Source organism: Ammospiza caudacuta, chromosome 10 (genome assembly GCF_027887145.1).
Source record: "Ammospiza caudacuta isolate bAmmCau1 chromosome 10, bAmmCau1.pri, whole genome shotgun sequence".
Taxonomy (NCBI): Eukaryota; Metazoa; Chordata; class Aves; order Passeriformes; family Passerellidae; genus Ammospiza; species Ammospiza caudacuta.
Genome location: NC_080602.1, coordinates 21,090,876 through 21,106,265, shown reverse-complemented (window position 1 = coordinate 21,106,265; position 15,390 = coordinate 21,090,876). Strand labels below are relative to the sequence as shown.

General features: G+C 46.7%; 1 protein-coding gene across 2 annotated transcripts in view; it reads right to left on the bottom strand.

Moving 5' to 3' along the window:
* Positions 1-575: 575 nt before the first annotated feature.
* Positions 576-15,390, bottom strand: part of NTRK3 (neurotrophic receptor tyrosine kinase 3) — a 203,648-nt gene continuing 188,833 nt past the window's right edge. For both annotated transcript variants that reach the window (XM_058811211.1, XM_058811209.1), the window contains 2 exons: positions 3,714-3,872; positions 576-885 (listed from right to left, as the gene is read on the bottom strand). In XM_058811211.1, coding sequence (XP_058667194.1) covers positions 700-885; positions 3,714-3,872 — 345 coding nt within the window. In that variant the 3' untranslated portion in view covers positions 576-699. The remainder of the gene's footprint in view (positions 886-3,713; positions 3,873-15,390) is intronic.

Below are 15,390 nucleotides of genomic sequence, written 5' to 3'. Positions count from 1 at the left end.
AAAAGGCAGGAAGGCAGAAAGGGATGAGGAAGGGGTTGGTAAAAGAGAGTTCATCCAGGGGCACTGCCCTGGCTCTGTGCCCATCACCTGCGGGCTGGCAAGGAGGGAGGGAGGCAAGGACGAAAAGGGAGGACTGATTTCACACATTCAGTGCATATCATACAACCAGGGCAAGGCTTTCTTCCTGCAGCTCCTACTCAGGATGGCATTGCTGCCACAGCCAGTCTAGAGCCCTGCCCAGCTGCCCGAACCATAGTCACAGCAGGGTTACATTTCACTGCTTGATTGCTCGGGGGAAAGATACCTTCTCCTTTCTTTCTCTTTTTTTTTTTTCTTTTTAATTATATATATATTTTTAAGTATTTTTTCTCCCTTTTTTGTTTCTTTTTTTTTTTATATATATAGTCTCACAATTTTCTGTAACAGCAGCTTCTTTCTGTATTGGTGTGGAAGTTATATAGAGAGAGATATCTATAAATATATATAAGCCAAACTGCTTTACAGGTTGTTGTTCTGTGGGTTTTTTGTTGGTTTGCTTTTTGTTTTGCTTTTTTTTTTGTTTTCAGTGTTGTATGTGTAGCAGGCACTTGAGTTTATATGAAGATGTTTGCTTGGGAGCTGAGGGGAAAAGGGTTTGGGAGGGGGAGAGGGAAGGAAGGACGGGAGGAAGGAGCAGGGACTTCCAACAAGTGGCCACTGCTAGCCAAGGATGTCCAGGTAGATTGGTGTGGCCTTGCCCAGAGCATGGAGGATCTTGTAGATCTCCTTGATGTTGAGCCTTTGTTGAGGTTCCCTCTGCCAGCAGCCCAACATGATGTCGTAAACCTCCTTGGGGCAGACTCGGGGCCTCTCCAAAACTCGGCCTTGGGTAATGCACTCAATGACCTGAAAGAAAGAAAGAAAGAAAGAAAAGAAACATTGAATACCAGCTGGGCAGTTTATGGAGGATATCCTGTGCCTGATATTGCATGGCTGATGTGGCACCAATTAGTCAAGGGGAGAACTGAGAAGCCAAATCTCAGATCTGCACATCCTTAATGATCACCTGTTTGCTGCTAATGATGATTTTACCATGAAAATTTGGTCTCCAGCTGCAGTTTTTCAGATCTCAAAAACTTTCCACGTTTGACACCTACCTACCTCAATGCATTCTCCAAAGAGGAGGTCACAAGCAAATGAAATAGGTTTTAATTTTTGATGTTAGCTTTTCCTGCTAAATGAAGAATGAAAAAATCCCCACAGTACAGCAATATTTTGCACAGCTGAAATGATATTTTTCTTGTCTGAAAACCAAGAGTCCGTTCCACTGCAAAGCCCAGGAGAGGTTTATAAGGAAGAGTTCAGAGCATCTTTTCCTACACACTTCTCCTCTTTCTGACACAGAAAAGCAACAAAAAGAATGACATTTCATGTCAAATCTCATCTGTGAAGGAGAAAAAAAATTTACAGTGCTATCACTCTGTTCTGGGTCAGATTGGTGCTGCCAATGAGAAAAATGTGAGGTCCTGGATAACAGTAAAGTCTCTTCAGAGGGATGCCATTGGAAAGGACTCCCCTAAGAGTCTCTTTGTGTTTTGTTTACTGGAGGAATGAATGAAAAGGAAAGGGAAATATGAGCTTCCAGAGAGATGCTATTACTGCCTGGCCTCCTTGGTTGGGGTTGATGAGTCCCAGCATTGCAGAGTGTGAGCAGCTGCCACGCTCTGCAGATAAACACCAGTCCCAGGCAGCGTGTGGAGGGAAGCCACCCAGCAAGAGGTGTTTGGAGTTTATCATTTATGAATAGTAATGGTCCCACCACGCAGCTCAAGGGATACTTATCACTGTGCTGTTTGCATATAAACACAGAGGGGAGAGATTAGGACCAGCTGAAAGCAAGAAGAGCAAGGCACAGCATGAAGAGAAGCCTGCATTGCCACAGAGCTGCTGGATGCTCACTGTGGGGAGGAGGGGGTGAGTTGTGGTTCCTGCCAAGACATCCTGGACATGCACAGGAGCCCTGTGCTGGGCTCTTTCTCTCCAGGGCAAAGGAAAGGCATAGAGAGAAGGTAATGGACTGGCTGAGTGGTTCCCTGCCTCATTCCTTTGCTCAGAGAGGGTTTCTCCCAGCCTTGGAACAACCTGCTGAAAATGCTGTAGGGGTATGAGACCATGCAGGTGGCACAGGAGGGAGTGGGCATCCCAGCCTTGCCAATGCCAACACCCAGCAGGGACAATGCTCAGCCAGCCTGATGCTTGCTCCTCGTCCAGTCCTGGCAGCCAGGAGCTTGGCACAGGCTCATTGACCTGTCCTTCCTTGGGCTCTGCCTCTCCATGGGGCTCTGGCACTGTATTTGGACTTCTACAGGGATTTGCTCTGATGCCACAGCATGCAGGAGCTGGTGGAGCTATCTGCAGCCACAGAAGTTCTGCCCATCCCTCCACAAACTGTGAAAAATGAGACTGATGGGAGCTAATGTGGTCAGCAGGCAGAAAGAAGTGGATACCCCAACAGGTAAGGGAAGGATCATATTTTATCCCAGGAACGGTAGCAAAGCAATACACCTTCGAGATGAAGGGTGGCTGGTTTTAACCCTACTGCCCTGCAAAGGAAACTGAGGCAGAATGAATGGGCAAAGCTGAGCTGTCACACTCCAGCGTGCCTGCTGCCCATGTTCAAGCTCCACGTGCTCATTTGTGTGTGTTTGTATTTGCCCTCAGAGGGAAATGCAAGAGCAGCTCATTAAACAGCGTGACAAATAACTTGTGTCGCTGTCGATTCCGTTGTTTGTGCCTCTAAAATGTTTGTGTGTGCTGCTTTGGGATGTGCAGTCAGGCCCCATTGAGCACACCAATGGGCAAGTATTAGAGCTGTAAAGCAACACCTTGGATTTGCCATCTCTGCAACTCACTTAATTAAGGGATCTGTATCCAGAAAGCAGAAAATGCACATTTTTCATTACAAAAGGTGAAATTTCTGAAATCCATTAGATACACAGTAGGATAAAAATGTTCAATGTTCCCGCACACTGCTATGTCAAAGCATCTTTTTCCTCTTCTATAATACCTCCTGCTATTCCAAGCAAAAATTTTCCAATGCATTTCTGCTGATGTGCCTCAAACCTCAGCAGTGACACCCTGCTAATCCCAGCCAGCCTTCCCTCAACATTTTTACAGGGCAGCCCTGTCCTGGTGGGCTGCAACTTTTCCTAGTCAAAGAAATAACAAGGGCAAACAAGCTCCATGGGTTCCACCCTCAGTGAACTGGGGCAAACCATATTATAGATATCCCAAAGGCAAAAACCCCAAGGAAATGTGCCACATGAGATACACCAGGCTTAAAACAACTTCTCACAAACTGGAGCCTGCAGTGAGCTTTAGCTGCAAAAGGAGAAACCAGGGAAATTCAAGGCATGACTTAGATCCCAGCAGTAATCTGGGTATCCCCAGTTCTGGCAGCACCCCAAGAGTTTATAAGATATGAAAGATACGTCAGGAACTTAGCAGCGAGGGGCTGAGGATTAGCCAGCACATGGCTTTGGCAGAGCTCTTTGATTCCTGCAGGCCTCAGTCTTCCCAGCTCTTAAACTGAGAAAATGACACTTTTCCTATGGCTTCACCATGGGAGTGCCAAGGAGGGGACCATCCATGTACAAATTTCGTTGCAAACCACCTGGAAAGGAGAGACGGCAAAAAATACAGTTTTCAGCTGAGGTGTCTCAGCACTGTTGTACCTCTGTGTTTGAGAGCTGGAACCAGGGCTGCTTCCCATAGGTGAAAATCTCCCAGAGGATCACCCCGAAGCTCCAGACATCACTCTCTGTGGTGAATTTCCTGTACATGATGCTCTCAGGAGGCATCCAGCGGATAGGCAGCATGGTGTGTCCTCCAACCTGGGTGAGGACAAAGGCAAATCTCAGTGGTGACAGTCCTGAGGAAGGGGTCATAGAATTAAATCATCGAGTCAAGCTCCTGGCCCTATGCAGGACACCCCAACAATCACACAAATGTTCCTGAGAGCATTGTCCAAATGCTCCTGGAGCTCTGCCAGGCTTGGAGCTGTGAGCACTTCCCTGTGGAGCCCCTTGTCATGTCAGCTGTGACATGATGTGCACAAAATCAGGGCCTTTCTGTGAACTACAGCACCAAGGAGCTGTTCCAAAAAGCTGATCTGGCTCCTGTCCCCCTCACCATCACTCCTGGGTTTACCCAGCAATCCCACCTGGTTAACATCATGCACAGGGAGTGAAATGTACCAAGATGAATTACATCCTCTCCACCCAAAATGGGCTGGTAAGGCAATCAAATGCCAAATGCCAAGAACATACTCCAGCCCCACAGTCTGGTGAACCTGGACACAGAGCAAGAATGGTCAGCAAAACATTTCAGGGCCTCAGTACTCTGAGGCACCCACCAGAGATACAGCATGAGGGCTGTCCCTCTTCAGAAAGGTTCTCTAAAGGCATCTGTGCATCACCTAATTGCATGAAAGATTTTTTGCTCACAAAACTGTGCTATAGGCCTTTTCAAAGACTGCTTTCCATATGTAAATAACTGCAGGACCACCCTGCAAAATGTGGTTTGTAGGTAAAGAACAGGCTCTCACAGGCAGGGATATGCCCATCAATTAATGGAGGAGGGAAAGCCAAGCCTTGTGGAGAGTTTGGAACTGGGTGTGTAAAACTGGGTTATGCCAAGCCAGGGAAAGGCAGCTCCTCAGGTAAGAGTCAGCCCTTCTGCAAGGCACATGAATCCAGCAGGCACACAGGAGGCTTGCAGGATACATGCAAACAGTTCCAAAACAGATGTATTTACCTTCAGATTCACTAGAGATTCCTAAACAAGTTTCTCTGAGCAGGACAAGTTTTCCTCTGTGCCGTCTTTCTGCACAAGAAGCTCCATCTGTGGGGAAACAGCTAATTGCTATGACCAACCAGTGCTGCAAGCAGCAGGGCTGCAAATCTCCACACTTTTTTCTGCTAAGGGTAAAGTGTCCGAGGCTTTAGCAGTGATGAGAAAAGTGCTTTTGTGGAGCGGCTTGGAAGATGCTTGTCTCATTAGGGACACCAAAAAAGCAATGCTAATAACTTTGTAGCACTGCAGATGAATCAAACAGGCAGAGATCTTTCTGGTCCTATGAAGGATGAGGGGAGACAGTGTCTGCTGTCTAGGATTCCAGCATATGTGTGCCAATTCCAAGTAATGAGATTGTTGTGCTCGCTCGGATGAAAACATTTCTCCTACAAACAAAAGCTCTCCTCTGAGCTGCCAGTGTTTCCACAGGTTTCTTTGACTGATTAAAGCAGAGCTAGTGTGGGGAAGGGTCAGTACAGGGACATTGCAGTGCTTGGAAGCAAGAGGGAGGTGTGTTGGAATAGGGTGTGAAAGGGGTAGGATGCTCTGCTGGCTTTCTGCATGGAGGGGTTCAGATTTCTCTTGGCAGAATTTAGACTCAGGCTTGCAGGGTTGTACTCAGAGGGCTGCAAACCAGCCCTTTCCCTTACTCTGAAACAGACCCTCCCTCAAAAAAACAGGATTTTTAAAAGTCTCAGGAAGATCTTTCTTTCCTAAGTGCAGATGCTTGAGGATAAAAAGCTCATTGCAGCTCCGCACCTCCTGTTTTGAGGTGGCTTGGCTGGTGTGTTCTCAGCTTGCTTCTCTGAGCTCCTAAGAATGTTCTGCTGTAATAGAAATGGAAATATGCTTTTCTTTGTTTGTTCCTTCAAAACCCTGACTCCAAATTTAGTTCTTTCCTACATTACCAGCTTTTACAGGTTGCTTTGCCTTCTTGCAAAGGGCTCTGAGGAAATGTTATAAGCAGAACAGGACATACATCAAACTTGATTGTTGCAAAAACTGTTTTGTGCTAATGCCTATTTTATTCTCCTTTAAGTAGCACTAACTCTTCAGTTTTCCAGCAATCTCAAAATGATTACTTGCTGAAAAGCTCTCTACATTTGCAATATCCTGAATCTTGCAGGATCATTTGTGATTACAGGCAGTACAACACACTGAGCACAGTTAACTCCCTTTTGAAGAGGTCTCAGAGCAGCTCAGAACGTGTGAACCAGCTTACACAGACAGTATCACAGCAGCACTGCTCGAAAGGGAGAATCCTGGTTTACACCACTCAAGGATCTGGCCATGGAAACACAGCAGAGAAGCCAGTAGTGCCATCTCTAAGCACTAAAATAAAGCTAAAATAAAGTCAAGGGCTTTGGTCACCTCTAGGCACACCCTGGTGAAGACCTGCCAGCAAAATGACACATGCAGCCGAGAGCTGTCCCAAGGATGTGACAATACAACCTTGGCTGAGCTCCTAGGCTGAAGTTCAGGAACAGCCAAAGCATTCCTCCCAGCCATGTGAGAACAGCTTTTACTACAAATTAATCTGGTAATAATTAATAATCAAATTAATTTGGGAACAAAAATTCAAACAAGCAATGCCCAGAAATTTGTGGGTCCCAAAACCCAGCTCAGAGATGAAGTGTTCCTTGCAGAGGCATCTTTTGCATCTCAAGCAGGGTGCCACATTTTTGAGAGCAAAGATTAAGCCTTGCACTTACCAGCCATAAGCAGAACAGGCATCAGTTACACTCTACCATAAACCCACTGCAATGTCTAACCCAGCACATAAGGCTGGCTATTACACTTTAAAGGATTGCCTTTGACTATCCCTTGCTGCTTCCCTTGCAAACTGATTAGGATTAAAATTCCCATTTCACAGATGAGAAAACAGATGCAGGAAGGGCAGGGGAAGGCCCTGCTCTGAAGCTGTGCAGTAAATGAACACCAAGTCCTCCTGGCCTGCAGTCAGCTATGTCCTGCTTTTTGATGATGTAGCACAATGATTTAGAGCTGAGCACAGAGGGATTGTGCCAGTGATGCCACAGGAGGCAGAGTGTGTCCAGGGTGACAGAAATCCTTTGCATAACGTGTAATGATTGTGTTCTGCCACTGTAGACTGGCACGTGATTCCCTCAGCTACACACTTGTTTTACAGGACCAGCATTGCCAGGAGCATAAAACCAAAATGATGCTATTAAATCAGGCTGAAAAAAATGGGTGCTGTTTTCTTCTTTTGCAAAGCCAGCTTGCAAGGCATAGCCTTGGCTTTGGCAAGAATCATTACCATGCCTTTAGGTAGAAGGTGAAAATTTATTTCAGCCTCTCCTTGCTCAGAGCTGGGTCCAGCAGGCTTCAGAAATAAGTGACCATGCAGAAATGGTGTTTGTTAAGAGCATGCTGCTTCTGGAACTTCTCTAAAACAGCCATGTCCTCTTCCCACACCATCTTCTCTATTTGGGAGCTAGGGCTGGGAGAGCCCTGCTAACAGGGAGCCTCACCTTCCCCAAGGGTAAAGTGTCCTGAAACAGTGGCATTACAACATCTCCCCTGGAGACACTCCACAGTTTGGAAGAAGGCTCTGCTTGCAAGCAAATAAGACAAGCAAATCCTCTTCTGCTCCTCTCTTTAAATCCTATGATGCTGCCAAGCTTGCCCTTTTGCCTTGTTATTTTAATGCTTCACAGATCTGCAGACTGGCCTCTTTATCCCATTGCCATGGCTGTCTAGCTTTGTTTGACATTTTTAGCTAACTTTCTCTCCCTAGATCAACTCCCCATGCCCACACTGACACATTATTCCCACTGCTCTGCTCTTTCTCTTCACAATGCTATCCTGGTAATAAATAGAGCAATCAGTGCACATCCTCTGAGCAGCCAAAGTTTTCTTCCTCTCTATTTCAAGATCACAGTATCACCTCCTTGATTCCATCCCTTTCCAGTGGATGCTCCCAGGGCCATGACCTGGTCCATGGCTCTGTGTTTCTGATACTCCAGGGCACCTGGCCCCTGCTCTGAAGCCTCATTACACATCCAAACCCTTGGACTTGCAAGATATCCAGCCCCTCCCTCTGAGCAGCTTATTCTGGATTAGATATGAACCTCTGGGAGCTGGGGGAGGTTCATGAAAGGCCAGCATTAATGGCCATTAGGGAGAGAGATAATTACTTAATGCTAGTACAGCACTTTGAGGATGTAAAGCTATATAAGTGCTATGTACATGTAGTATTATAAGACTTGAGGTTTGCCTGCCACCAAGGAAAGCTGGTGTCTGGGGGAAAAGTTCTCCTTGTCCCAGCTTCCTGAATGACATCCAGCTGATTAGGAAAGGAAAAGATGACATGTTATCCCCTGGTGAGTCTGGCAGTACAGCAGCAGGTAGTGGAGCAGCAATGTTCAGCAAAGACTGTGCAATAAATCCACAGTTTGGGCCACCAGCAGAGATAACCTGGAAATCAAAACCAGAGTAGGGCTGAAAAGCCGTCGTGCAAATTTAGGACTGGTGGGAATACAGATACTAGCACATTAAAGGCAGCTTTTGGTGGGAAGCACTGTTTTCCCCCTTCCCAGCTCACATATCAGGGCTGTAGTCCAAAGCAGCATTCAAAGGGGAACTACTGAGCCATCTTTTCTACACCCACAGCTGGAAGGCACCTCCATAGATCTCAGCTCAGAGTGGGATTTGTCCCCAGCACGCTCTTAGCCTGTGTCTTATTTTTGTTTTTGTGCAGTTTCCTTTGCAATGTTGAAATAAAAACCAAACCAACCAAAGAAAGAAAGAAAGAAAGAAACAACAACAACAAAAACCCCAGTGCTTCTGTTTTCCTTGGTCATTTGACATTTGCTTTCCAAGGTGATTTGCCACCTTTCCTCCTGCTCCTGGCACACTTAATGGAGGCTCTGCTCCTGCCTTGAGAAGATCACAAGAACCACTGTAGATGTCTTTGTATCATGCAGCATTATTTGAACTTCTCATTTTTGTGCAGGAAGCAGAGACACTTGAGTTTGTACAGAATCACATAGCAGCAGTGGAGACCTTGGCACCATTCCTCTCCAGGAAATTCCACTCAGCCTAGTGATAAGACACACATTCTCTGATTGCCATCTCTGTTCCTGCTGCTGTAGGTAGGGGTGACCTGGGATCTTCTTTCCCTGCAGGCCTGGATGCCATCCCAGCCTGGACCACACCAAATCTTGTGTCCTTTAGAGCTCAGCTCGAGGAGCTGGGTGATGCAGCTCTGAGCCTTCCCCAGCAGCCAGCTGTAAGTCCCCATCAGGACATGCTGACTCCTGCTGCAGGCAGGATGTGCTGTTAATTCAGCAGCTCTGGACAGCCTTGTATGAATAAGAGCCACAGGTGGCTCTCAGGGTCATCTGAGGGGATGTAAGAGCAGAAAAAAAAAAAAAAAAAAAAGCAATGAAAGCAAGAAGGAGGAAAAGCTGCTCTGTTTGGCTAAGTTGAGCTCTTGGAGAACAACAAACAAAACTGCTGTAGATTGTGCCTTTGTGAGTCAATGTTTGTCAGTTCAGGTTGGGGCACAAGGAGGTGACATCTCAGGGTGATACAAAGAGCAGCACATGCTGCTGGCTGGGGATCCAGGAGAATACACACTCCTTCCTTGCCTTCAGCCTGGATCCAGCTGCACTGAGAAATTTTTCAGATGTGCCAGTATTTTGCCTCTGTGAGCCCTGACAGATTCCTGGGCACCTTTTACAAAGCACAGGGATTAACTCTGACATGCCAGAGAGCGCTGAGCTTTGCTGAACCTTAGCTGTCCCCACTTCATGGTTTCAACTGTCACCTTAGCAGGCTCTTAAGTACCCAAGTTTAGATCAGAGGTTGCTGAATTTAACTGCAAATTATGCCTGGATGTGATTCCCAAGTGCTTTATCTGTAATTTCCTTTCAGCTTATCCAGGAAGAAAGGTCCTAACTATATCTGAGACTGCACCATTGCCAGAATTACCCAAAATTTTTGGCTTCCAAAAATCCCCAGGGTGTTCTCCTGACGGAAAGGCAGGGTGTGTTATAGCTGCACCAGCCCATGGGCTGAGCATCCTCAAAGTGACTCAAAAGCCATCATAGCCCTGTCCTTGCCTTCACCCCTTGTGTCTCTGCAGTCACTGCTGCCATAGCCAGTGCTGAAATGGAGATTAAACAGTCAGCAAACAGCTTCCATCAAACTTTTCAACTGACTTGGCTGTGTCCTCAGCACGCTCCACTCTCCAGGAATAGCAGATGTGATCTTCTGACAATTCTCACTGGCTACACCAACCATCTCCTGCATTGCAGGCTCTGGCAGTGCCACAGCAAAAGGCTCCCTGCCTGCCTCCCTGCCAACAACCAAAAGCATCTCACAGCAGTTTTCTAGGGATTTTTGAGAGGTACAGAACGCACAAAGCAACCTGGAGCTGTTTCTCCTATTTGCACAGAGCTGTGCTGGGTGTCCCAGTCGTGCACAAGGAAAGGAACATGCTGGTTGCCTGCTGCTAGAGGTGAGAAGGTTGGATTTACCCGGAGAGAACATGGGAAAAGGAACCAAATGTCCCTGCCACGAGGTGATGCGAGGAGCCAGATGGACTGGTTCAGGAGCAGGAAACACTGACCAGGCAGGGTTAATGTGAAACCGAGAAAGGGGTGAGAGCTTCCTGCTGTCAGTAGGACTGTTTGGCAAGGGACTGTTTGTTCCCCCTAGATGCACACACTGTGTTTAAACATGAGTCTAAAAATAAAACCTGCCATTGACATTGTTTTTCCTTACTTCATTTAACAATCTAGTTGCTTTATGACCTGTAATTCTGAATCACGTTGAATCAAGCAGTGTAATTTGCAAGCAGGGACAGCAACCTTTCCCCCCCCTACCCCCCCCATCTCTGCTCCACTGAGTGTGTTTTAATCCCACGGTTTTCAGCATTCCTAATGAGCCATTAACAAGCTGCCAATTACTTATGCAAATGAGGGAGGGCAGACATGGAGGGGTGGCTGTAGCTAGAGGTAAATTCTTCTACCTCAAAATGGTCTGAGATAAATCACTGCTGCTCCAAGAGCTGCCTGTGCTCAAGAGTCCTCTCAGCCACATTATCTACTGTCTAAAAATGCCAGAGGTAATGCAGGAGATGGTTAAGACAAGGGAAACAGGAGAAATTGCACATATATTTTTAATTGTGTTTGCCAATAATCTGCTTGGTGTGCACCTTACTACAACTCACTCTTCACCTTTTCTTCCCAACACTCAAAGCAGCTGCACTCGCTGCTTGCAAACAGCTGCACAACCAGCCTGCAGAGGGATGGCCAGTTCCATGTTCATCTGAGTAAAAGCTCCAGAAGCCATGATCTCCAACACCAGGATATGAGCTGTGAGAAACCCCACCCATGCCTTATTCAGCAGGGGGGTCTATGGGAGCAGAGGAGCTGTAGTTTGTAAAGCCTGTAGTGAAGAGGTCAGCAAAGGCACCAGCAGCTCCTAGCAGGTTCTAAACTCTTGTACTAAAGATTGCTGCCAGAACCTTCCCAGGTGGAGGAGAGATGACCAAACTGATTCCTTGGGTGACTTACTGAGAGCTTCTGGTGGCCCAGAATGACAGAGCCTCACACTGGGAACACAGAGAGCAAAGTGGTAGTGCTGGGGGAGGATTCTCTGGTCAGCTCCCCCAGAGACCCTGGAGTTCCCTGCTCAGCTCTGGGTGAGCACGGGGCAGCTGTGGACCTGTGTGTGCCAGTGGTGGCCTCTGAAGTCCCCTGCACAACCTGATGGGCACACATCACAGCCAGTCAAAGCTACCTTTCTCATGGTCACTGCCCAGATAGCAGCAGAGGCTGGGAATGCCACCAAGTCTATTCAAACCACAGCCTCCAGATAGTTTGTTAGGCACCTCACAGATTTACCAGCTGTCTCCACAAGGCTGGAGACCCTTCCATCAGAACACACTTTCTTAGGACAGGCCTGCTCAGAGAAATGTAATACCCATGAGACAATGCAGCTCTCTGCTGGTTCCAGCTTTAAGGGGGATCTGGATTCTGCAAAGACTGCTTGTGCCAACAGAAGCTGTCCATGAATGATCTGCATTATCATTTCCCTGGTAATGCTACAAAAGGTGTTTAATAGCTCAAAAGCTAATCGGAAAGAAGTCAAGTTAAACCATCATGATGCAAGAAACACATCCATCAGGATTCTGTTCTTTTGGCAATGCAGAGAATGAAAATCAGCCCAGTTTCTGGCTATGGGAAGGAGGAGAAATATTTGCCCAATAAATCTTAACCTGGTGGTATAAAAGCCAAGTCTGAAAATGGCCTGAGAAATGTAGCTTAGGAAATAGTAGCAATAAAGAACCTGCATGTGTGATCACTCCATGCTGAAATGCTTTCAGATGGGTATCTCATCATCTCCCTTCCATCTCTGTCCTGCCAGTGCCTCCCCTCTGGGTAACCAGCAACACTCATCTTTGTCTGCAGCCAAAGCCATTCCTAACTGAGGACTACACAAGATGTAGATAAGGCTCCATTACTTCTGGATACTGGATAATCAGTTCAACTGCCTTAGCATTAATCATGATAATATTCAAAATTCATTAGGCGAGATTGTTTGGAAATCTATTTCTTGTTAATGTCAGATTCGCTGAGCATCGGCCTGGCAGCATGCAGACAGAAAACTGATACAAGCCAGGGCATGCCACCTCTCTATGGAAGCATTCCCTTTTTTTATGTGTAGATAGACTGTGATGTGGCAGCTCCTGCCTGGCTTGTGTTTTGTGAATCTTGTCAAGAGCAGTAGAACACCATGAGCACACCATGCTGCCACTTTGTTGATCAATGGACAGCTGCAGAAATATATAGCTGCATATATAGTATACAGGTAATAATATGTATACCATGGAGTTTTTAAGGGGGAAGGTTAGACACTCAGATCTGCACCCACAAATCTTAATGATTTTGTATCCAAAACCTGGACAAGCAACCCGAAAACTTCTATGTACAAGCATGGTATGGAGGTACAAAAATAGAAAGTATTTTAAAAATTAAAAACTGTTCTTTGCTTGCCTGAAAACTTACAGCACTTTAGATTAAGCATGAGACATAACTGCTTTACCAAGATGAAAATCTTTCAGGAATAAAATAGCTAGATCATTTCTTGTAGCCAGTTTTGTGTACCAGTTGAGGATTACTCCAAACAATGCACTTCCTAGTGGCCTATTTGGCCCATTTAGGCATTTTGGGTAATATTGCTTTCCTTCAGGTGTGGGTTCGCACCCTCTAGTTGAACAGTGGTTTCTCAGCAGGGAAATATCACAGAAATACAGACCAATGTCAGAAGATACAGAGGCTTTCTCTCCTAATGAAGGCAGTGCAGGCACAGATGGCATCTCAGATAAACACGCTGAAAGCTGTGTTAGAATAAAGAGCTCATCATCGGAGGCTGCAGTGTCACACCTACTAATGATGTGATTAAACCCATCAGCGCCGGTGGAAAAGCTGTGCCAGCTCTGGCGCTGCTGAATGAAACGCTGCATTTCACAGCAGGGCAAACCCCAACCTGCACCCCCAGCCTCCATCAGTCAGAGCACTGTAGAGACACACTGGGGACAGAGATGTTCTTGGCTGAACTTCCTGAGACCTAAACTAGGGGAAGTTGCCATGGACATCTCTTTTCTGTGCCTACCTCAAGCATCCCTGCCCAAAGCGGGTGTGGCAAGCAGGGGAGAGGCTGCAGATGGTGGCAACAGCCCAAAAGGGACAGGCACAGGAGAGGACAGTGACAGCACCTCAGCACTGCTGTCACAGGGGAGCAGCAGTGGCACCAGGAAGGGGAATAAATAAAATGTGATGTGCGGATGGTGAGGCTGGGATTGGGCTGCTGGGTTCTGCTGGAAAACAAGTTAATTTTAAAAATTTGAAGGAACCAAGCTTTGCATTCTCTTCTCTGTTTTTCCAGCTAAGACTTTCTATGCATTGAAGTTCCCTCCATTCTCTATCAAGTTGTCTGGATGCCCTTGAGTAGGACAGAGCTGCTGCAGTCCCATGCATTTCAACCGCTGTGTTAAAATTCTTCCTCTCTACTTTATTTAGCCAGGAGCATAAATAAATAAGCAAACCCACAAACACAGGAACCTGTTTCCCAGATGCCATTAGAGCCCTGGAGCACTAAGTGGCCATCACAGATATCACCAGTTGCCTTCTGCTCCCCTTCCTGCAGCCAGCCAGACCCTCCACCCCAACCAGCCCCGCTGGGGCCATTGCACAAACCCAGCACCCAGTAGGACACATCTGCCTGGTTTTGCCCTAGTTTAGGGCTCCTCCAAGACAGCCAGCTCTCCAAACAGGCCAGCTTTCCTAGAAGAGTCTCTAGCCACCAGCTCTCCATTAGGGTTAGCCACAGGCGGAAGGACGGAAGGAGAAAGTGAGTCTCAAAAACCGCTAATGTTCTGCAGTGTCAGAGAGGATGAATGACCCCTGCAGACATATGCTGAGCAGACAGGACAGCCCTCAATTATGTCACTGCTGGAGCATTTACTTCAAGGATAAACGTGACTACAGATGCTGGGTTTAAAGCCCTGGCTGCTTTCACTCCTCTGGATAATCCGCTCCAGTCCAGGAGTGTTAGGGGTGTGTGTGCGCCGTGCCCCCACAATAACATGCACCTGCCTAGGAAAAATTTTTACAGGGGGGAGTAGAGCTGAAAAAAAACCCCATTAAATTTCATTCTTCTCCCTTACCTTTGTGAGAGCAGGCCCTAAAGGATTTGCTAAGGTATTGATGGGTGCCAATCCATATATAACCAAGTGAACAACCCACAGCCTCCCTCAGGAAATCACAAGCAAATCTTGCCTACACGACGGAAATTTCCTGCTTGCCACACTGATTTTCCCCAGTCATCCTCACCACATTATCCCTGTGCTAACTTCCATGCACTTCTCTCAACATTTTCTAGCCTTCAAGCTCACAACTTTGTAAATATTTGCAATCAGGTAGCACATCTCCCCACTCTGGTCATCCTTCAGACAAATTATTTACATACAGCCCTTTCTATCCTCAGTAATCAATGGCTTCACACTGTCTTTGTTTCTGCCTCACCTCTTCAGAAGCTGTTGACTGTATGGATGCTCTTTGTGGGGAGGAATTGGAGACATGTGACTATGTAATAAAAGAGTATTTAAACCAGTGATTGCTGTAGAGACACACGCTTTGCTCTTTAGCTTGGGTTCTTTACATGGAGGGGTTTCAGAACAGCATTTGTTTCACTGGCTCACTGAAAGGCAGAAATTCTAGGGAGCTGCCACTGAAAAGAGGCTGTGCTTGGCTTGAAGAGAACATGGTTTAAAAAGACAAAATGCAACGTGGCCTGGGGCGGGCACAATCTCACTCTACAGCACTATTTGCTGTATATTGATCAGAATGGGCTTGCTGCTTTATTAGCCACTCAAGAGATGCAATGAGCTGCCACTGGAATTTGTGCTTGATAATCAAAGGCATTTGTCATTCTTCCAAATGCTCCGTGAGTAGGTGTTAGATTTGGGTGCATGTGAGAAATGGGAGAGAGCAATCTGGAGCGAGGCATTGTCCTGATGCACTG